Here is a 21,149-nt window from a genome sequence, read left to right as displayed (position 1 = left end):
CGATAAAGCTATACCGAAGAGCAAGTTGTGGATATATAATTGTGGATATCCTGGCTACTTGATAAAAAAAAATGTTTATTTCGACAAGAAACAAAGTAGTATATCGCTGAAGTCTTCTTTTAAGAAGACTCCGCTCTTCCATTACAATTAAAATAAACTTAACAAATTACAATGAAAGGAAGGTAGGTAAACAAACAAATTAAAAGATATTTGATTATGTCTGTGCAAGTATTAGCCGTTAGCAAAATGAGAACACCCGGAAACGCCACAACTGACGGATTACATATAAACATAATTTCCCAATTACCTCAATATGGGTATTAAATCAATTGACTAGTAGAATAATGTGAATAGAAAAGAATAGAATAAATATTCTTTAATTATATTTATTTACGGCCCTCGGTGTAGTAGTGTAACATTTAAAAAAACATTCCTAACGTTTCAAAAACAGTAAGTAGTTTCAGAGATACGCACCTACTTCGATAAACAAACTATATTCTTCTCAACTGGAAGAAGAAGATAAGAGTAAGAAGTAAGAGGTGGTATTAAGATATTAAGATGATACAACCCTATTCGCAACTAGTATCCGCCATATGGAAGATTTTTTGCAGAAAATGGAGGACGTAAGTCTTGAATTTGGCCTCAAGATCAACCGCAGTAAGACGAAAGTTATGATTGTCGACCGCATGAACAACAACTTGCCAGAAGTTTCTAAAATAGCAAACTGTGAAGTCGTCCAATCATACGTCTATTTAGGAGCGTTGGTCTCGAACAATGGAGGTTGCATAGATGAAATTAAGCGACGCATGGCAATATCGAGGTCCGCTATGGATAAGTTGCAGAAAATATGGAGGAACCGTAACATAACCAAAGCCACGAAAATCCGGCTTGTTAAAGCGCTTGTGTTCCCCATATTCCTCTATGCTTCGGAGACGTGGACCCTGCGGGAGAGTGAGAAAAAGAAGATAGACGTTCTTGAGATGTGGTGCTGGAGAAGAATGTTAAGAATACCTTGGAATGCATTCCGGACCAATTTCCGGCTCGTATTCTCACGTTCTTTGGTCACGTATCCAGAAGAGACAACGACTCCATTGAACTTCTGGTTGTCCAAGGAAGAATCGAGGGCACCAGATCACGCGGAAGATCGCCCATGAGATGGGCTGACCAAATAAAGGCTGCAGTGGCTGTCCCCTTACATGAGTGTGCTAGAAAGGCAGCTGCCAGAGAGGAGTGGCGACGAATAGTTAAGCGTGCCACAAACTCATTTAAGCATGAGTTTGAGTTTAAGTTTGGCTTATTATTGATAGAAATGGTTATTTATTTCTGTTTTACGTACTCAGCTGTAACGATTACTATTCTTTTTTTAGTAAAATGAGCTGATGGATACCAAATTATGTCTCAAAACTTCCTTTTTATTGACTAATATGTTAAGCCACAAATTATTATTGCAGTTATTTTTTATAGGGAAATGACGACCACGACCGCTCTGACAAGAGCGAACCGACTGAGAAGATTAAGATAGGTATGTTATTGATACAGTCTGATGAACATACATTAATTAATCGAAGTGTCTCATGTACTTATATGGAATTGTTAAACTGACTCAACTCATTAATATTGCAATAACGATTCGTATAAACAATATTTTAAACTTGGTTTTGCTGCTGTAAGCTTATGATATTATATATCAATTTTTATATGTATTCCATAGTTTTTACAATTGCTCAATTGCAAAATACACGCTTTAAAGCTGTTACATATTTATTTTAAACAGGTAACAGTGTATTTACAAACATGGCGTGCAAAATCTAAGCATTCTGCAAAGAATACACCAGAAAACAATAATTGATGACTAAAATTATTCATCATTAACTGTAATTAAAGTCGGGGTTATTTTTAATTAAAACTTTGAACAAACGCAGCAGTGAAACTATATTTTAATCGCAGTAGCTTTAAATATAACTAGGTCACATCGAAGCAGTCAGTTTGTCTCCAACCAGCGTGGTTAGCATACCTAATACTAAATAGAAAATCTAGAAAAACACTACTGTGAATAGTTCAGCGGTGTATTTACAAAAAGAAGTTTATATAACATGGCGAACGTACCTTTGGTTGTTTTTAACAATGGCAGGTCGTGTCCTGTCATCGGATTGGGGACTTGGAAGGTGAGGAAAATATCTACTATCACTACGTTTAAGATATACCTATATCATCTTCATCACATCACCGGATACGGGTCTTCTGCTACAATGGAAACGGTTTAGGCCGTTGTCCACCACGCTGGCCCAGTGCGGATTGGCGGACTTAAGATAAATATATGTAGAAGTTAAAATAATGACGGTGCATAGTCAGTAAATATTTGAAAATTTAATTTAATAAAAATATAGCAAAATTTAAAAAGAATATGGAGTGTAACAATATAAATTTTATATTATTTTTTTTTGTTTTTCGAAAGACATGTGGCATTCGATATAGGTGTAATTCTACGCACTTTATGTATTTAGGATAGCTAAGTAAGCCTTAAATGACGGGTTGGCTGCCGTCGGCTGAGGAGTTGTGTCCTCTATCTCCAATCACATTCATCAGATCTACACGAAATTTGGACAAAATTAAACAGACCTCTAAAGCACAAAAGTAATTATTTAATCGGTTATCATTTGACGGTGTTATAGTGTAAAATCGTCAAACACTTTCGTCCCCTCTCCAAAAAGAACTGAGCTTAATTTTGGTATAAAAAGCATCCTATATTATTTCTAATACCTTCAGTAATATGTGTACAAAGTTTCATGATGCTCGGTTAAGTAGTTATATTCACATTTGTAATATTATTAGGGATTACCGAATGAAATCTTTGAGATGTCTCTCAATAAGTTCAAAGTTTATATAAAACGTAAGCTTATAGAAAAGCCTATAATAATATTAAGGATTACTGAAACGATAAAAAAGCTTGGGTGTGAATTGCTCTTACTTCATAGCTTAATATAAATAAACTGTAAGATGGTGTGGTGGTGTGATAACAAAAAAAAATGACCGGGCTAAGTTTGTTATGGGCTCTTCTTAGAGCAGGGCGCGTTTGAAACACTCGTAGCTTTAGGTTTAACTTGGCGAACGAAGTTATCACCATCCCCTTACAATTATGTAATTATACATTTATGTAATGTATAAATTAATAAGTTCCGGTGATAGGCCTAAATGAATAAAGAAATTTTGAATTTGAATTGTATTAAAACATAATTAAAATTTAAAACACCCCCGACTTACAATATGGTGTACATTATTCTACTAGACAAAGTTGTGAAAAAATAGTTCGCGTTTTTGTGGTTACGGTCATCTTGGATTTGAAACGTGTAACTGTGTATAGTATTCTACTAGTCGAGCCCTTTCATATTAAGAGAGTTGTGAAAAAAAAAATTCGCCATTATGTAGACCGATTGTAATCAAACAAACATAACATATAACATAAACGTAACATAGCTAAGAAAACTGCCCACTAATTACCTTTTTCAAAAAAAAAAATCTAAATCAATAGCGGGTCATCCGTTCGGGAAATACGATGATATGGGATCGAATCCGGTACCTTCTACTTAAAACCACAGCGCTCACCGTTGCGCCATTGTGGTCGTTGAATCTTATCTTGATATATATAAATCTCCTGTCACGATGTTTGTCCGCGATGGACTCCTAAACCTTACCGATTTTAAATTAAATTGGCACACCGTGAGAAGTCTGGTCCAACTTAAGAGATAGAATAGCTTAGATCTTTATTTATACATGTTATATATTTTAAGTATATATTAGTTTAAGTTAATATATATATATATACTCATTTAAGGCTTTGCGATACTGAATACTTTAAAAACAAAATCAAACGCAGACGAAGTCGCGGGCAACAGCTAGTACCTACTAATATATAAAGCTGCAGAGTTTGTTTGTTTGATTGTTTACTTGAACGCGATGATCTCAGGAACTCAATGCCGGATTAACCACGTAGCAAGAGTAGTAATTGCTACGGGCCTCGCATAATTAATACCACTCATCTCTGACTGACTGACTGACTGACTGACTGACTGACTGACTGACTGACTGATTGACTGACTGACTGACTGACTGACTGACTGACTGACTGACTGACTGACTGACTGACCGACCGACCGACTGACCGACCGACCGACCGACCGACCGACCGACCGACCGACCGACCGACCGACCGACCGACCGACTGACTGTATTTTTACCACTTAATACTTAAGAAACCATAGCAGATCACTCAATCTCTTTTAAAGAATTTGCTGCACTGCAAAAAGTACTGGTTCGATTTGAAAAATAATTTCAGTGTTGGATAGCCCATATATCGAGGAAGTCTATAGGCTATATATCCAATGAAGAATGTTTTGAAATCGGAGGTTTTTTCCCCCTTTTAAGAGTTAAAGTTTTGATAAAATAATATAAGACAAAATTCCCCTTTTAAAGTTTTAAAGTAAGTAACGACCCCTTTTAAAGTAAGTAACGAGTTTTCTATGAACTTTGTACTTGATGAGGATATTGTTTCCTGCAGTCGAAGCCAGGTGAAGTGGCCCAGGCGGTGAAGGACGCGATCGACGCCGGGTATCGCCATATCGACTGCGCGCATATATACGGCAACGAGAAGGAGGTCGGCGAGGCCTTGAAGACCAAGTTCCTTGAAGGAGTCATCAAACGGTAAGGCTACACGTACACACATTTTTAATGTTATACTTCGTAAATTACGTTAGTAAATTTTTACGACGCGCATATACTGCCACAAAAAACCGACACCCTGAAGTTAGCTATAAGGTTTGACAGTGTACGCTTTCAATTGTCAAAGTATGCGGGCTCATTCCGGTGACTCAATTGTACGATGTAAGATGAAATTTTTGAAAAGATTTTTATCTTGCTACGCCAAAGAAGTATATCTTCTAACGCGTGTACATAAGTACACAAAGTTTTCTGAAGTTATACTTCTTTTGGCGCGTTAGGGAAAAACGTTGAGAATACATTTTTACGATGCACAAGCACCGTCACAAAAAACCGACACCATGAAGTTAGTTAGAAAAACTAAAATGTTGACTATCAACATTTTAGTTTTTCTAAAAAAGGTTTGACAGTTGACTTTCAATAATTCAAACAATACCTTTTTTTCTTATAGTGTAATTTTTACTGCAAACGTAGAATGAGGAAAAAGATATTTTTTTTTTCACACGTTTTTTTTTTATTTACTCGTTATCAATTCCAGAACCTTCTTCATATCAATCCATTGCCGGCCCACTACAGGGCACGGGTTCCCTCCCACAATGAGAAGGGGTTAAGTAGTCCACCACGCTGGCCCATTGCGGATTGGTGGACTCCACAAACCTTTGAGAACATTCTCGAACTCTCATGCATGCAGGTTTCCTCACGACGTTTTCCTTCACCTCAATAGTTTTGAAATATGCGTAAAAAAAGCAAAAAAGTGCAGACAGTACGAAGGTAAAGTGAGACCATTTCAAATGAATAAAAAAAAGTTTGAGATACCTAGAAATTGAATAACTCTAAAAAAAATCCTGTGCAATTTATTCACACACGGCGGAAGTGTAACTTCTGAAAAGTAGCCTACGAGAGATTGAGGTGGATGTAGAGTATTAGAACTATTAGGATAAATGTAATTTAGTTTCCATGGTAACTGGAATAGGTAAAAAAATGTATAATGTTTTCTATCTCACTCTGACCTATACATTCATGTGTTTGTGCCTCTATGAACTTATTTTGTCGTTTCATCGAGTTTGAAATCACAACGATTCTAAAGAATTTCATTTTTAAAATTCTAGCCTTTTTAAAATGGCTTTCAAGGTTACAAATTTACTCATATCCTAGAGATCGATACGCTAGGAAAACTTTATCACTCGTTATCGTAATATAAACAAATTCACAAGTGTTTGCTAGTTTGGCGATCTCACATTTTGACAGCCTTGGGCGTGTTTATCGTCCCGATCTTAACTACAGGAAGTGATGTCTGAAAATCACGTACGGTAACATCATGGCTTTACACTTCGATGATCAATAATATTGGTGTCAGGTTGTGCATATATTAAAACTAGCTGACCCGCGCAACTTCGTCTGCATCAAATCGGTTATTATCAGATTTAATATCTTTTAGCAATTCTATACCCGTCGTAACGTCTAAACGATAGGTCCAATTTGATTAATTTAAAGAGGAATTTGCAGGTACATAATCAATTTTAACTATAAAACTATTTATTTGGATAAGGATCTGACAGGAACGTCACCATCTTAAGATTGTTTGTACCCTTGTTTTGATTGACAAATTATAACAAAAAGCGGTTACTGTGTCTTAACAGTTAGACATATAGAGCCTCCCGGACTTTTTTGTAGGTAATAATGATTACTTCATCAATGTCTATCCATCCATACATACACCCATCCACTCATACATCCATACTCACAAACTTTCGCATTTATAATATAAGTAGGATGGCACGCATGCAATCGATCGTTGTCCCATATGCCTTGCGACTCGCTGTTCTATGATGAATTATGTCCTTTATCTCCGACAATATTTACCAGATCTTCATTAAAATTTCACAATACATGCTTGATAGTATACACTTTCAAATAAAAAAAGAATTTTTAAAATCGGTTCAAATTTAACGGAGCTTTAAAGTTGTCAAAAAATATGAAATGTACAGAAATCTTCCAGTTTCAGTTTTATTGAGCCAATTTCACAATTCACAGCCGTTTATTTTTAAACGTAACAAGTATTGTTCAAGTATCGAAGTTTGCGAAACCTATAAAGCGCCTCTTTTGTTCACGAATCTTCTTGTTTCAACGATTTTTTTTTTAATTTGTTAATTCTGACCGAAATAAGTTCACCAGTTTTACATAATTAGATAATTTTTTTCGGTATATGCAGTTCATCCGCTCGAAAATTGCTGCGAAAAATAACCGCAGAATGAAAAGAGGATACAAACACTACTTTTTTTTCCGCTACAAGTTGGTCAAGGGACTGCAATCTCACGTGGTGTGAAGTGATGATGCAGTCTAAAATGGTAGCGGGCGTATCTGTAAAGGAGTATGGTAGTTATACCCTTAATAAAGAAAAAAAGTTTTAATCATAAACTTGCTACTGTTGTGCACTGACTACTGGTAGGGTAGTGATTGCGACTTAAATAATAAAAAAAAAATTGGTTGCCTGTAAAGTCGGTATACGGGCGAAAGTTTTACGTGACAACGACTTTGAGTGGTAAAATAATTTTAATGTGAATATTCATTCGTATAGTAGGAAGAAGGATGAAATAATAGTAACAATTTAAAACATTTATTTATACAAAGAATTATATTTAAAACATTAATTTATACAAAGAATCTCGCACTGAATTTCATATTAACAAAATTTTATTTTTACCTTTACACATACATACGTATTTATATACAAATATACATACAATAACTTGCAATACATTTGCGTACAATGAAACAGCGTTTACTACAAAGGGACGCGTGCCTTTCACTTTTTATGTCTGTCTCTCTCGCTCTTAGGCGGGCGCGTGCCTCTCACTCGCTCTCATTGTGAGCGCATAACGTGAGCGGAGCGTAACGCAGTTTCTTGAAGTGTCACCCGGCAAACCAATTTATAAGACGTTGTCACGTCAAAAATTGTTTTTAACATTAATATCATTAATCATCAATCTATACCTTGTCACATAAACTCTGTGTGGTTTGAGATGAGGTGAGTGACCTAGTTGTCGTAAATTGTTTTACTCTTAAGTTGACCAATAAAAATAAAAATAAAAATAAAAATTATTTTGGTACGTCTTTGTCGGTAGGGTGGTAACTAGAAGAAAATTCTGGAATAATAAATTCCCGAATTGCCTTTGCCAGGAATCGAAATCGGGACCTCCTACTTAAATTCATAGCGTTCACCGTTGTACCACAGAGGTCGAACGTCAAGATCTTTATTTCCAGTCAGCACACTCTATTTAAAAGTGAACCTGAAGGAAATATCCAGGAATTCATACTCAACACATTTACTTTTTTTTATAGTTAGACTAGCTGTTGCCCGCGACTTCGTCTGCGTTTGATTTTGTTTTTTGATGTGGTATTAAATTTAGTTGTAGATCTAAAAAAATTAAAGTATTCAGTATCGCTAAGCCTTAAATGAGGAGTTTGCTGCTGTCCGCTGAGGAGTTCTGTCCTCTATCTCCAACCACAGTTTGGGCAAAATAAAACACATTATAACCTCTATAGTACAAAAATAATTATTTAAATGGGTTATAATTTGTCGGAGTTATGGTGTAAAATCGTCAAACACTCATCCCCTCTCCCAAAGGAACCGAGCTTAATGTCGGGATAAAAAGTATCCTAGGTATATTACTTCTAACACTTCTAAGAATATGTGTACAAAGTTTCATGAGGATCGGTTTAGTACTTTTTGCGTGAAAGCGTAACAAACAAACTTACATTGACATTTATAATATTTGTAGGGATGTTAGAAAAAAAACAATAATTTGTATGGGAGTTCGCCATTGTTCTTTTTGTTATGTGTACAGACGAGCGCTTGACTGCAATCACACCAGATGGTAAGCGATGATGCAGCCTAAGGTGGAGCGCGCTTGCCTAGAAGATGCCTATTCACTCTTGATTTGAAGGTACTCATATTGTAGGCACTGGGGGAAATGGAAGCTGGAAGGGCATTCCAGATCCTAGCGGAGCGGTCCGACGGTATATCGACCACGTAGGGATGCAGATCCTTACGGTGCCTCGCGGTTCGATGGTGAAAAGGCGAGGGCAAATAGTTCTTGAGCTCACTCTCCGAAATATATCCCATAGAACATCGAAAGGCAGGCAACCTTGCGACGATGTTCCAAACTCTGAAGTTTTTTATTGTTCAAATTGTACTCTCTTGATATGTATTTATATCTTTGTAACTACTTTATTTTTTTTTCTTTGGTGTACAATAAAAGTGTATTCATTCATTCATTCATTCTTAAACCACAGTTCTTGTTATCTTGGGAGACTTTCACAATAAACCTGTGGGCCAGTAATGGGTGGGTATTGTAAAAAGACTCCAGTCCAAATAAAAACCAATTTCAGAATCATACACTAACATATAATTGTCGAATTACGCAAACAATATATTTCCACTTTAAAGTCTTAAAATAATTACTCTTTAAATTTTCCTTTCCCTTTTTCCTTTTAAAATCTCGCCAAATAATCCCAAAAACCCGATGTCACTTTTCGCGCCATCTTTTCTTTTCTCCCCTTTTTCTTTTTTATCCCCGCGTCGCTTTAGTCGCCAGTACTTCTAACTTTCTAACGTGCCATGACCTTGTTCTTCTATAATTTCTAGATTCATTTTATTGGTTTGCATATCATCTCGTATTGATAATCTAGCTTAGAATGGCATTTATCTTTGAGGAAAATTCAAGTAACCTTACAGTATGATGATGATTATTAGAACTGTAGTAATTAAATAAACATATCATACAAATATCAGTTTATTAATTTACTTTATAATCTATGACAATATGAACTTATTGTTTTAAAACCTCGCAATTCACTTTATAACTCTCCAGAGAACGATCCAACCATACTCATAGCCGTCCAGGTATGATCCAAGCAGTTTTATTGGTTCCCGCCGTTATGCGTCTACCGGCGTTAACCAATCGGAGAATGACAACCGATCGTCTCGTTCAAAAATAAGATTAAATTAAAAAAAAATGATTGCCTGTAAAGTCGGCTTACTGACGATAGTTGAACGTGACAACGTCGTAAGAAAATACTGATGGAATGGTTGCATTTTTCAAAAGAAAATTTGCATTTTATTTGTTTGAGAGATATTATCGTTGCTATAAACAATTGACACCACATTCACTTTTCACTGCACTTCATCCTTGCCGAAAACATGTAAATGTATTATTGTATAGAAACTGTCCACGCGGACGCAACGCTCACTCAAGTAGGAGAGAGACAGATGTCGAACGCGGAGGCCGACTGTGCCTCTTTGTCGCTCGTTCCGCGCTCTCGCTTGCACTTCAAGCCTTGAATGGAACGTCTCAGAGCGAGGTAACGCCGCATACGTCATGTTTTTTCGTGCGTGCAGCCGGCTCCATCGAATTATAAGACGTTGTCACGTCAAAAATAACAAAGAAGTGGAAATTATAAAGCTAGTTAAATTTAAATCCTAACATGATGAAGTAGGTAACAACCTCGTTTGGTTCCAGAGAGGACATCTTCGTCACATCGAAGCTGTGGTGCACGTTCCACCGCCCGGACCTGGTGGAAGGGGCCCTGAAGACTACCCTGCAGAACCTGGGCCTGGAGTATCTGGACCTGTACCTTATCCACTGGCCTCAGGCTTATAAGGTATACATTTCATTTAGCGCCGATTTAGCACTTCTAACGAAATGAAATTTATATGAAATGAAATGAAATGAAATTTATATTTGCCCACAAAATCTCTTACAATAGTATACAAAAAAATATCTAACAAAAAGCATGTGGACAAATAGGGTTCCGCCTCAGCACGAAGCCACAGCGAGCTGCAGCGCTGGTTTTCAGGGGGACCCTGTGTAATGTGTGTCTAACCAAGGAGTCTGTTTGTTTTTGGAGTGAAACTACTTTAATGGCATCGTTGGTTTTTCGCATCGTGGGTGTACGTCACCGACTCCATCATTACAAAACCTCTAGCTATCGCAGGCAAACTGCGACTTCGTTCGCGTTTGTTTTTGTTTTTAAAGCAGTAGTCCCGTAGAGACATTTTCTTTGTGAGACGCATGGCATTCAATTTAGGTGTAGTTCTACTGATAGTTTATAGTTGTGTTCATTGAATTATATCAACCCTTTACTGGGGCCATATGTGGAGAAGGAGCTAGGTAGTCCAACACGCTGGCCCAGTGCGGATTGAATGAATGAATGAATGAATACATTTTTATTGTACACCACAGAGAAAATTTACAGAGATACAAATACAACAGCACAATAAGGTAGAACGTACAATTTGGCGGCCTTATCGCTAAATAGCGATCTGTTCCAGGCAACCAAAGGCATACAAGAAAATGCTATACGAAATTAGTAGGTGTTACAACAAACATTAGAGAAATATTAGGATTTTAAACTAAATTAACATAAAATAAAAATATAACATATATTCCATACATATATACAACATATAAACATACAACCACTCTCCTTTAAAAAATAAAAATAATAATAAAAGAACCCTCAAAAATATATAGAAATAAACAAAATAGAATACACTGATCATTCCCATCAATTAAGATTGGTGGACTCCACACACTTTTGAGAACATTATCGAGAGCTTTCAGGCATGCAGGTTTTCGCACGATGTTTTCGTTTGCCGTTAAAGCAAGTGATATATCTTAATTACTTAAAAAAAAAATAACATAACTTTGTTATTTTTTCCAAGCTTAAAGTTGTGTATTCTTGTAAAAAAAATGGTACATCTATCTTCTATCTATATATATAAAAGAGAAAGTGTGTGGGTACGTTCCGTATAGGCTCCGAAACGGCTTGACCGATTTCAATGAAACTTTCAGGGAATCTCCAGATTGACCTGGCGAGTAATCCTGTAAAGTTTGGTGACGATCGGAGCACTCCTATTTTGAACTGTCAAATACAGCTTTTATTTACTATGATGATATTCTATTGTTGGGTGTACATGGGTTTAGATAATGATCTACACCCGCTCGAGAAGAAAATAGAAGAGAATGAATACGGAGAGAAATAAATGATTTAATATATTATGAGACTTAATGATGTAAGTTTATTGTTTAAATAAAATAAAGGAAAATCTAGCCCGGCGAAGCCGGCTGGGTACGCTAGTAAATTATATTTCAAAAAAAAACTTTTAAATTCACTAAATAAATAGAATAAAATATCCCCAATAGAACAAAACCAAATAAAACAAAATCTGGAATTGTTCATCGTTCGACATTTCAAACTTATAACACCTTGTCGTTTTGTTTTTATTCCTCTAAAAGTTAAGGCTTAACTGCAATCTTACCTGGTGGTAAGTGATGATGCAGTCTAAGATGGTAGCGGGCTAACCTGTTAGGGAGTATGGTAGTCATACCCCAAATCGGTTTCCACGCGACATCGCACTAAATCGCTTAGCGGCACGTCTTTGTAGGGTGGTAACTGGCCACGTCCAAAGATCAGAAAACCAGAAAAACATTGTGCTTCGGGGAAGAAAAAACTAGAAATAACTGGATTTCGCAAGACCACCAAAGCCTTTAAAAGTAGGTCAAACCCCGCAGGTAATATGTAAACTCTATTGATCAAACCCCGTTTCCAACCTTCTACACCATTAATAGAAATCCGCCATATTCGAAGCGAGGACATCTTAATTATTCACAAAGATATAACGACGAGGATCGTTACTTGCCTATACCTACAAAAGACTAAAATAAAATAAATAAAAATAAAAATAAAAAAAATAAATAGCCATTTATTCTTCTACCAATAAATAAAGAAATACATATTACATTCATTCACATAATTAAACTACATAACATAATTAAATTTATACATATTTTAACAAATTACATATTTTATTTCATTACATTTATTTAATAGCTAGTCTTCAATTCTTATTTGTTTTGTTGTGTTGTGGTAGAAGTCGCCTCTCTGGCGTAGGCCTCCCCCAGCTCTCTCCATTCCCTTTTTTCCTTAGCGTTTCTCATCCACAAAGGTCCACATACTCGAGTAAAAACGTCCGCCCAGCGTTTCCTTCCTACAAAAGACTAAATATCTACTATATCGAAAAATTATCTTATCTTTCGATATACAACGTGTAAATGAAAACCGAAGTAATACAGTGTATAAAATTTACTAACTCTGAGAATTATCTGTGAAACTGAAACGCTAATAGTTTTGTTATAAACCATTGCCTCAGTTTTAGACGTCACAACGTCTTATAATTTGAAATTAAAAAAAAATTTTGACGGCCGATTGGCGCAGTTGGCAGCGACCCTGCTTTCTGAGTCCAAGGCCGTGGGTTCGATTCCCACAACTGGAAAATGTTTGTGTGATGAACATGATTGTTTTTCAGTGTCTGGGTATTTATCTGTATATTATAAGTATTTATATGTATTATATTCATAAAAATATTCAACAGCTATCTTAGTACCCATCATAACACAAGCTACGCTTACTTTGGGGCTAGATGGTGATGTGTGTATTGTCGTAGTATATTTATTTTTTTATTTATTTAATTCGATGGAGCCGGCTGCACGCACGAAAAAACTTGACGTATGCGGCGTTACCTCGCTCTGAGGCGTTCCATTCAATTCTTCTATACAATAATACATTTACATGTTTTCGGCAAGGATGAAGTGCAGTGAAAAGTGAATGTGGTGTCAATTGTTTATAGCAACAATAATATCTATCAAACAAATAAAATTAAAATTTTCTTTTGAAAAATGCAACCATTCCATCAGTATTTTCCTGTAACTGCACTACAAGTTTATTTTTACTTAATATTATTTTTGTCAATGTATAGTCAGTTAGTCATATCAGTTTAGCTGTGGAACAAGGACTTACTAAAGGTCTAATTTGCCTATGACGTCACGAGTGCGGTCATGACACCCGGTGATCGTTTTCGAGGGAAATATGTTTTTCTAATATTAATTGTAATTTATATAAACAAAACGGAAACGTAACGTAACGGAATTACGAAATACTGTTGAAGGGTGTATAAGTATGTTCCACAAGGAATCACCCTGTAAAAATATTATATCAAAACAAACATATTTATTTTTCCATACAAACGAATTCAAAACATTCTAAATGTTTACTTATGACAACCCTATTGAAGATAAAAGACACGACGCGTACCTTATAAAGTGACAGGTGTCACTTTATCTTAATTTTGCATTTGATGCTAGGTCTGTATGTGATTTCTTTCAGTAAAAAAATTGGTTGTCTGTAAAGTCGGCTTACTGACGATAGTTGAACGTGACAACGTCGTAAGAAAATACTGATGGAATGGTTGCATTTTTCAAAAGAAAATTTTAATTTTATTTGTTTGATAGACATTATCGTTGCTATAAACAATTTACACCACATTAACTTTCCACTGCACTTCATCCTTGCCGAAAACATGTAAACGTATTATTGTATAGAAGCTGTCCACGCGGACGCATCGCTCACTCAGGTAGGAGAGAGACATATGTCGAACGCGGAGGCCGACTGTGCCTCTTTGTCGCTCGTTCCGCGCTCTCGCTTGCATTTCAAGCCTTGGATGGAACGCCTCAGAGCGAGGTAACGCCGCATACGTCATGTTTTTTTGTGCGTGCAGCCGGCTCCATCGAATTATAAGACGTTGTCACGTCAAAAGGAAACTCTACAAAGTTCATTATAATTCCCAGGAAGGAGGCGAACTCTTCCCCATCGACGACGCGGGCAAAGCGATCCCGTCGCCAGTGGACTACCTGGACACGTGGAAGGCTATGGAAGCCCAGGTGGACAAGGGCCTCACCAAGAGCATCGGCATATCCAACTTTAACAAGAATCAAGTCGATCGAGTCATGGAATCGGCCAGAATTAAGCCAGCAGTCATTCAGGTAACTTTTACTATCAACCTCACACTCCAACTATCCTATGCATCCAAATCATTTATTTCAAGGCCTACTTTATAAGCACTTAGCATAACACTTAGCATTAGCACTGTTGAAACGTCAAGTATTGGATAGAAGCAGGCGTTACTTTGCGGAATTCCATGATATATTATGAAAATCAAACTTAATTTGCTTTTATACTCTGCGAAAAGCAAGAGAATTTCTTCAATTAACATTGTAAAGTCAACATCCCTTGAGGATGTTCCGGTTTCGGAGCGAAACGGGCGTAGAGGGTATATTGCCGAAGATTTGTTTGGTGTGGAGTATTGAAGAAATTATAAATTACACCATACAGATTCTCCTGCTTTTCGCGGAGTACTTATAGCAAATTGAACTTTATTTTCATAATGACGTCAAGTATATCTGTTAGTAGTGACTCTACGACCGGTTCGGAAAGCAGATTCCTCCTAGAAGTTCTGGCAAGAAACTCAGTAGTTGCTGTTTTCCAACATCAACATTTACAATCATTTTTCTATATTGCGGGATGACAGCGAATCTGGCTGCTTCCAATCTACCTTGTCATTAAGAAATTCATCAATTTAAAAGCAACCTCGCTGTAGTAGATGTGTTTTGACACATACTACGGCAAAGCTCAGCGCGACGGCAATAGTTTTTCGTCAAATTCTTATTGGTAACTTCGAACTGAGCTACATCCGTCCCTATCGCACACTACGGGAGAAGCAAGGCTCAGGACGAAAGCAATAGTTTTTCATCAAATTCTTATTGATAAATTCAAACTGAGCTGCATCTGTCCGTATCGCAGTCTATGGGGGAAACTAGGCTCAGCGCGACAGCATTAGTTTTTGGTCAAATTCTTATTGGTAACTTCGAACTGAGCTACTTCTCCCCCTATCGCACTCTACGGGGGAAGCTAGGCTCAGCGCGATAGCAATGGTTTTTCGTCAAATTCTTATTGGTAACTTCGAACTGAGCTACATCTGTCCCTATCGCACACTACCGCGGATGCTAGGCTCAGCGCGATAGCAATGGTTTTTCGTCAAATTGTTATTGGTAAATTCGGACTGAGCTATATCTGTCCCTATCGCAATCTTTCGGGAGAAGCAAGGCTCAGGACGACGGCAATAGTTTTTTCAAACACCTATTCACCACATATGTCGCAGCTATACCAGAAGTTTAACTGTTTTAGATCGAAATCCACCCGTACCTCAACCAGCAGAAGTTGATCGACCACTGCAAGGGTCTAGGCATCGCCATCACCGCTTACTCCCCGCTGGGCTCCCCGGACAGGCCGTGGGCAAAGCCGGGTGACCCTCAGCTACTGGAGGATCCGAGGCTTAAATCTATCGCCGACCGGTACAGCAAGAGTGTCGCTCAGGTTTTGATCAGGTTAGTAGACCATCTACGTAGTTTCGTAATGAACCCTCGGCGCAAAAACGACGTGTAAGTTTGACGTATCGGTACCGCTGTCTGCGGTATCGTATTTCCCGAACGGATGGACCGATTTTGATTTTTTTTTGTTTGATTGGTGTGCTGTAAGTTATTTGCAGTTTATTTTGTTGCAATTCCAAATTTATCTATATACCTATCCCTATAAATTATATAAATACATCCTACTAATATTATATATGTAATTGTAAGTTTTTTCCAACCGATCCTCATGAAACTTTGTACACATATTCTTGGAAGTGTTAGAAGTAATATAGAATACTTTTTATCCCGACATTAAGCTCGGTTCCTTTGGGACAGGGCATGAAAGTGTTTGACGATTTAACACCATTTTGATAATATACCATAACTCCGACAAATTAGAACCGATTTAAATAAATATTTTTGTACTATAGAGGTTATAATATGTGTTTAATTTTGCCCACACTTTGTGTAGATCTGATGAATGTGGTTGGAGACACAGGGCAGAACTCCTCAGCGGACAGCAGCAAACCACTCATTTAAGGCTTAGCGATACTGAATACTTAAATTTTTTTTAGAACTACAACTAAATTGAATGCCACATCAAAAAACAAAATCAAACGCAGACGAAGTCGCAGGCAACGGCTAGTAAAGAATAAAAAAGTGACATTTTAAGTTGGAGAATCACTTTGTGTGCGTAAACTGACAGTAATACCCACTTCACCGCTTCGCTTATGAGGCGTGCAACAACATGTTCCATAATCACTTTGCTAACTTGAGTACGTACTTACCAACTTAATAAAGTGATGATGCACGTAAAACTTATCGTTATGAAGTTTTTTAATGAACCTGTTATCTATCGATATTTACACTGCACTATCGATAACGGGTTAAATTAAAATCGATTTTAATTAAGTCCTCGAAGTATACCTACCTTCTGTACATGTATGTTTACGTTATATAAAAACTAGCTGTTGCCCGCGACTTCGTCTGCGTTTGATTTTGTTATTTGATGTAGCATTAAATTTAGTTGTAGATCTAAAAAAATGATCGCTAAGCCTTCAATGAGGGGTTTGCTGCTGTCCGCTGAGGAATTCTGACCTGTATCTCCAACCACATTCATCAGATCTACACAAAGTTTGGGCAAAATTAAACACATATTATAACCTCTATGGTACAAAAATATTTATTTAAATCGGTTATAATTTGTCGGAGTTATGGTATATTATCAAAATGGTGTTAAATCGTCAAACACTCATCCCCCCTCCAAAGGATAAGAGCTTAATGTCGGGATAAAAAGTATCCTATATTACTTCTAACACTTCCAAGAATATGTATACAAAGATTCATGAGGATCGGTTACGAAGTTTTTGCGTGAAAGCGTAACAAACAAACTTACATTGACATTTATAATATTAAAGTAGGGATAGGGATAATGTACCTAGGGACAGTCACGGAATGAAAGGGTTCTTTTTTATTTTTATGTATTGCAATTTTTATATGCATTTTAAATTTATAAAATTGATAATTCTTCCAAGTGTAAGTAAAAGCACTATAAAAAAAAACAAGCAATGTGTGATTTCTTGTTTCAAAACGTGTCTCATTGTTATATAAAGTAGATCGAAACTGCAACGATTCCTACTTACGTTACGTCGATTTTCGCTTGCGCTGGTACTGCAAGATGAAAAGTCCATTATGCCAACATACCAGTGCAAGAAACAGTGCTGCTAACATTTAAATAATCATGACATTTGCTATCGAATAAGGTTTTGCTTGTTTTTTCCATCCCATCAATGAAATGGAACAAAATGTATTAAAACAACGATAAAATGACAAATATAAAAAAACATGTAAAATTTAATGAAAACAACGAATAAGTTTAATGACATTTATGTTTCATAACGGATATAATCAATCTACCTATATTCTTACAGTCTTAAAAAACTGTTCTACAATTTGATGGAATGTTGGTAGTTTATTTTGTTACTGAAAAAACAAAAAAAATTAGCAAAAAAAATATTTTAAAAAGTGTTATCGAAAAGGGTTATCGAGTCTAATCCTAGAGCGGGCAGTGACCCTGGTCAACGAATTAGTTTCGCCATCCAAAGGGGCAATGCTGCCAGCATCTTAGGAACTGTACCTCGCTGCGGTGGTTTTAGATTTGATTTAGTTTTACAAAGTTAAATATTTTAATTATAAACAAAAAAAATAAGAAAAAGAAAATCGCATTTGTAATTGTGTCGTGCAGGTACGCAGTCGACCGCGGCCTCATCGTGATCCCCAAGTCTGTGACTCGAAGCCGCATCCAACAGAACCTGGATGTGCTGGATTTCCAGCTGTCGCCCGAGGACGTTGAGCTGGTAGCCTCTCTGGAGTGCAACGGACGCCTCTGTACCATGGGAGAGTAAGAATATTAATTACATGAAGTAAAATAAAAGGCTTTTCTCTGCAGTTTCACTCGCTTAAACTACGGGACGTAGCAAACTGGAGTTCATCTTCATAAAATGGCCAGTTTAAGCTCCTGAACCGTTTGCCTGGGTCCAGCAGTAGGTTATTATCCAATAAAAACACATTTAATACATCGAGGTTACTATACTATTGATGAATTTCTTAATGAAAAGGTTGCCTGGAAGCAAGCCGCTCCGCTTTCATCTTACACAAGATACAACAATGATTGTTAAATTGTAAAATTATGTTGAAAAAGAGCAACTGCTGAGTTTCTTGCCGGTTTCTTTTCGATACAATCTGCCTTCCGAATCTTTAATGAATTTTGAATGTTTTTTTAATCAAAAATAAATTCAAGGCTGATAAATCGCGCAATTTAGTCAAATTCAAATTTAAAATTCATTTATCAACATACACTATTGTAACGTCAAGACTGCCTGTCTGTAGTGACTAAAGTAGAGTAACACCGATTCCAAGACTGCCCAGAAGAAGCCGGCAAGAAACTCAGCTGTTGCTCTTTTCTGTTAGAATGCTCTAAATATGTTTGAATACCCTTTGTAGGTCTACTCATAGACGCTTTGTGACTGAATGTGTATGCCACAAAATTAAGACCACTCAGAACCCTCGTTCAGCCATTATTGCATGCAGTGCATTGTTAATTAGTTTACTTCACGTCACTAAATAAAAGTCGTCGTATTATAAAAGTTTCTAGAAGACGATCGTGATATTACTTATAAAATTTTTGTTTGTTTTACAGCGTCCACCATCCCGACTACCCGTTCCACGATGAATACTAGATAATAAATATATTGCGCTAAAATAATTTGTTTCAATTATAAATCTTATATCTTTAAACGAGCAATTCTTGTATATTTATAATTGAAATCTCGGAATCGGCTCCAACGATTTTCATGAAATTTAGTATACAGGCGGTTTCGGGGGCGATAAATCGATCTAGCTAGGATTCATTTTTAGAAAATGTTATTTTATTTGTGTTTTTCGGTAATAACGGATTTGGTGCAACGAAGTTGCTCGGGTCAGCTAGTATTGTTTTTATAAGACCAACACTATGATTTTGTCGCCGAGATTATGTTGTTGGTTGCATCAGAGTATCTGTAAACTAGTACCATAGTGTAAAGAGATGACATTAGACAGATACCCATCAGTCACAAAAGCGATTGTTTGTCTTTGTTCTCCATCTACAAGACATTAGCGAAGTACCTTGTGCCCAGTTTGCACAGACAAAAGCCATAAACAAGAATTGAATTGAAGTATAATTTTAAACTACACGTAGTCTCTAAGATGTATGTTTTTTCTATCATCAATAAATTGTAATAGAAATACCATCTGTCTATGCTCGATTTGACTCGCAGCTATAGAAATCTTGCGGTTACCATAGCCGCTTGTACGCTTGTATGAGTGTCAGGAACTTGCATTAAACAACGTTAAAAATTAAACCTGAAATAATACTTCAGAGGCTATAGAGGTACATTATATACTGTCTCTGAGACTTATCTGCGAAATCATAGTTTTTACTGAAATTATTCAGATACAGCCCTAACATCACATCAAGTGACTCCTGTCACTTTATTAGGTACGCGTCGCTTAGCGTAATTACTATGCACGTGTCGGTCTTTTATCTTCAATAGGGTTGTCATAAGTAAACACTTATAGTAATTTTTTTTTTAAATGGCTTGCAAGTACTTACAGTCATAAAAAAAGTAAAAGGCCCGTTTTGACATTTGTCATCGCGACGTAACTAGTTATGGAACCATAAGACTCGGTACTCGATACTCACGATAAACCAAATCAATTTTGTCTCAGTACTTGATTGATATGATTATGTATTGTATTATGTGTTTGTGCGTTCAAAGTATTCCTTTAACATCACAACCAATTCGCGTGACTGGCTGTTGATTATACGTCCACTTTTCAACATGTTGAAACAGAGTTCGTACTATATAACAACAAACACAAAAATCGAGTCAAATCACTATGTTTAAACCAATGTCCAAAGCAGAAGAGCCAGAGTTAACGTAATAGTAAACAATATATATCAAACTTAAACGAGCGCACAGTCAACTTTACAAGATGGGGAACGAAAAACTGCGCAGTGCGCGCGGTGACGCTTCAGTCATGTGCCGCTTGGTCAGATACATCAAGTCATTATTTAGAACCCAGTGTCGTCAATTCAAAATTATATTTGCGGCTTTGAGAACCAAGCTCATTCTTTGCAGTAAAGATTACTACAAAATATTTAATTTCGATATTCAGTAAAAAAAATGGTTACAGCTCTAGAATAAAAAAAAAAGACAGGACGTAACTGTTTTCGAAACGTTTCGCAGCAATTATAAATTGCATGCTACTATAAAGCAAGCGCAAAAAGAATACTCGCGATATATTCTTTCATATTATTTAACGTCCCAAAAAAATTTACGTATTTTTTTAAACACTGTATGTAATTGATTTTTATTTTATTGTTTCTTTCAGTTTTGTTCCAAGTCACATTTATGGAGGGTAGAGGTAAGGAGGATCATCTGTGTATATGAAAAAGAGTCGTCAAAATGTATTAAATTAGGATGGCGCCACATTTGCATCAAGGTAACTCTTAAAAGAAGCGCCAAATATTGTTAGAGTAGGCTTGAAAAATAAACAAGGAAGTAAGGTTATATTTACCACAATATT

General features: G+C 36.5%; 1 protein-coding gene across 1 annotated transcript; it reads left to right on the top strand.

The window, feature by feature from the left end:
* Positions 1-2,001: 2,001 nt before the first annotated feature.
* LOC120635230 (aldo-keto reductase family 1 member B1-like) lies at positions 2,002-19,281 on the top strand. Its single transcript, XM_039906184.1, has 7 exons — positions 2,002-2,165; positions 4,556-4,698; positions 10,236-10,377; positions 14,403-14,597; positions 15,799-15,998; positions 18,268-18,423; positions 19,222-19,281. The coding sequence occupies exons 1-7, from the start codon at positions 2,094-2,096 to the stop codon at positions 19,259-19,261; spliced, it is 948 nt and encodes a 315-aa protein (XP_039762118.1). The 5' UTR covers positions 2,002-2,093; the 3' UTR covers positions 19,262-19,281.
* Positions 19,282-21,149: the final 1,868 nt, after the last annotated feature.

Source organism: Pararge aegeria, chromosome 26 (genome assembly GCF_905163445.1).
Source record: "Pararge aegeria chromosome 26, ilParAegt1.1, whole genome shotgun sequence".
In the NCBI taxonomy this organism is placed as follows: Eukaryota; Metazoa; Arthropoda; class Insecta; order Lepidoptera; family Nymphalidae; genus Pararge; species Pararge aegeria.
The sequence above is the reverse complement of the archived record's forward strand: the minus strand, read 5'-3'. Positions and strand labels throughout refer to the sequence as shown.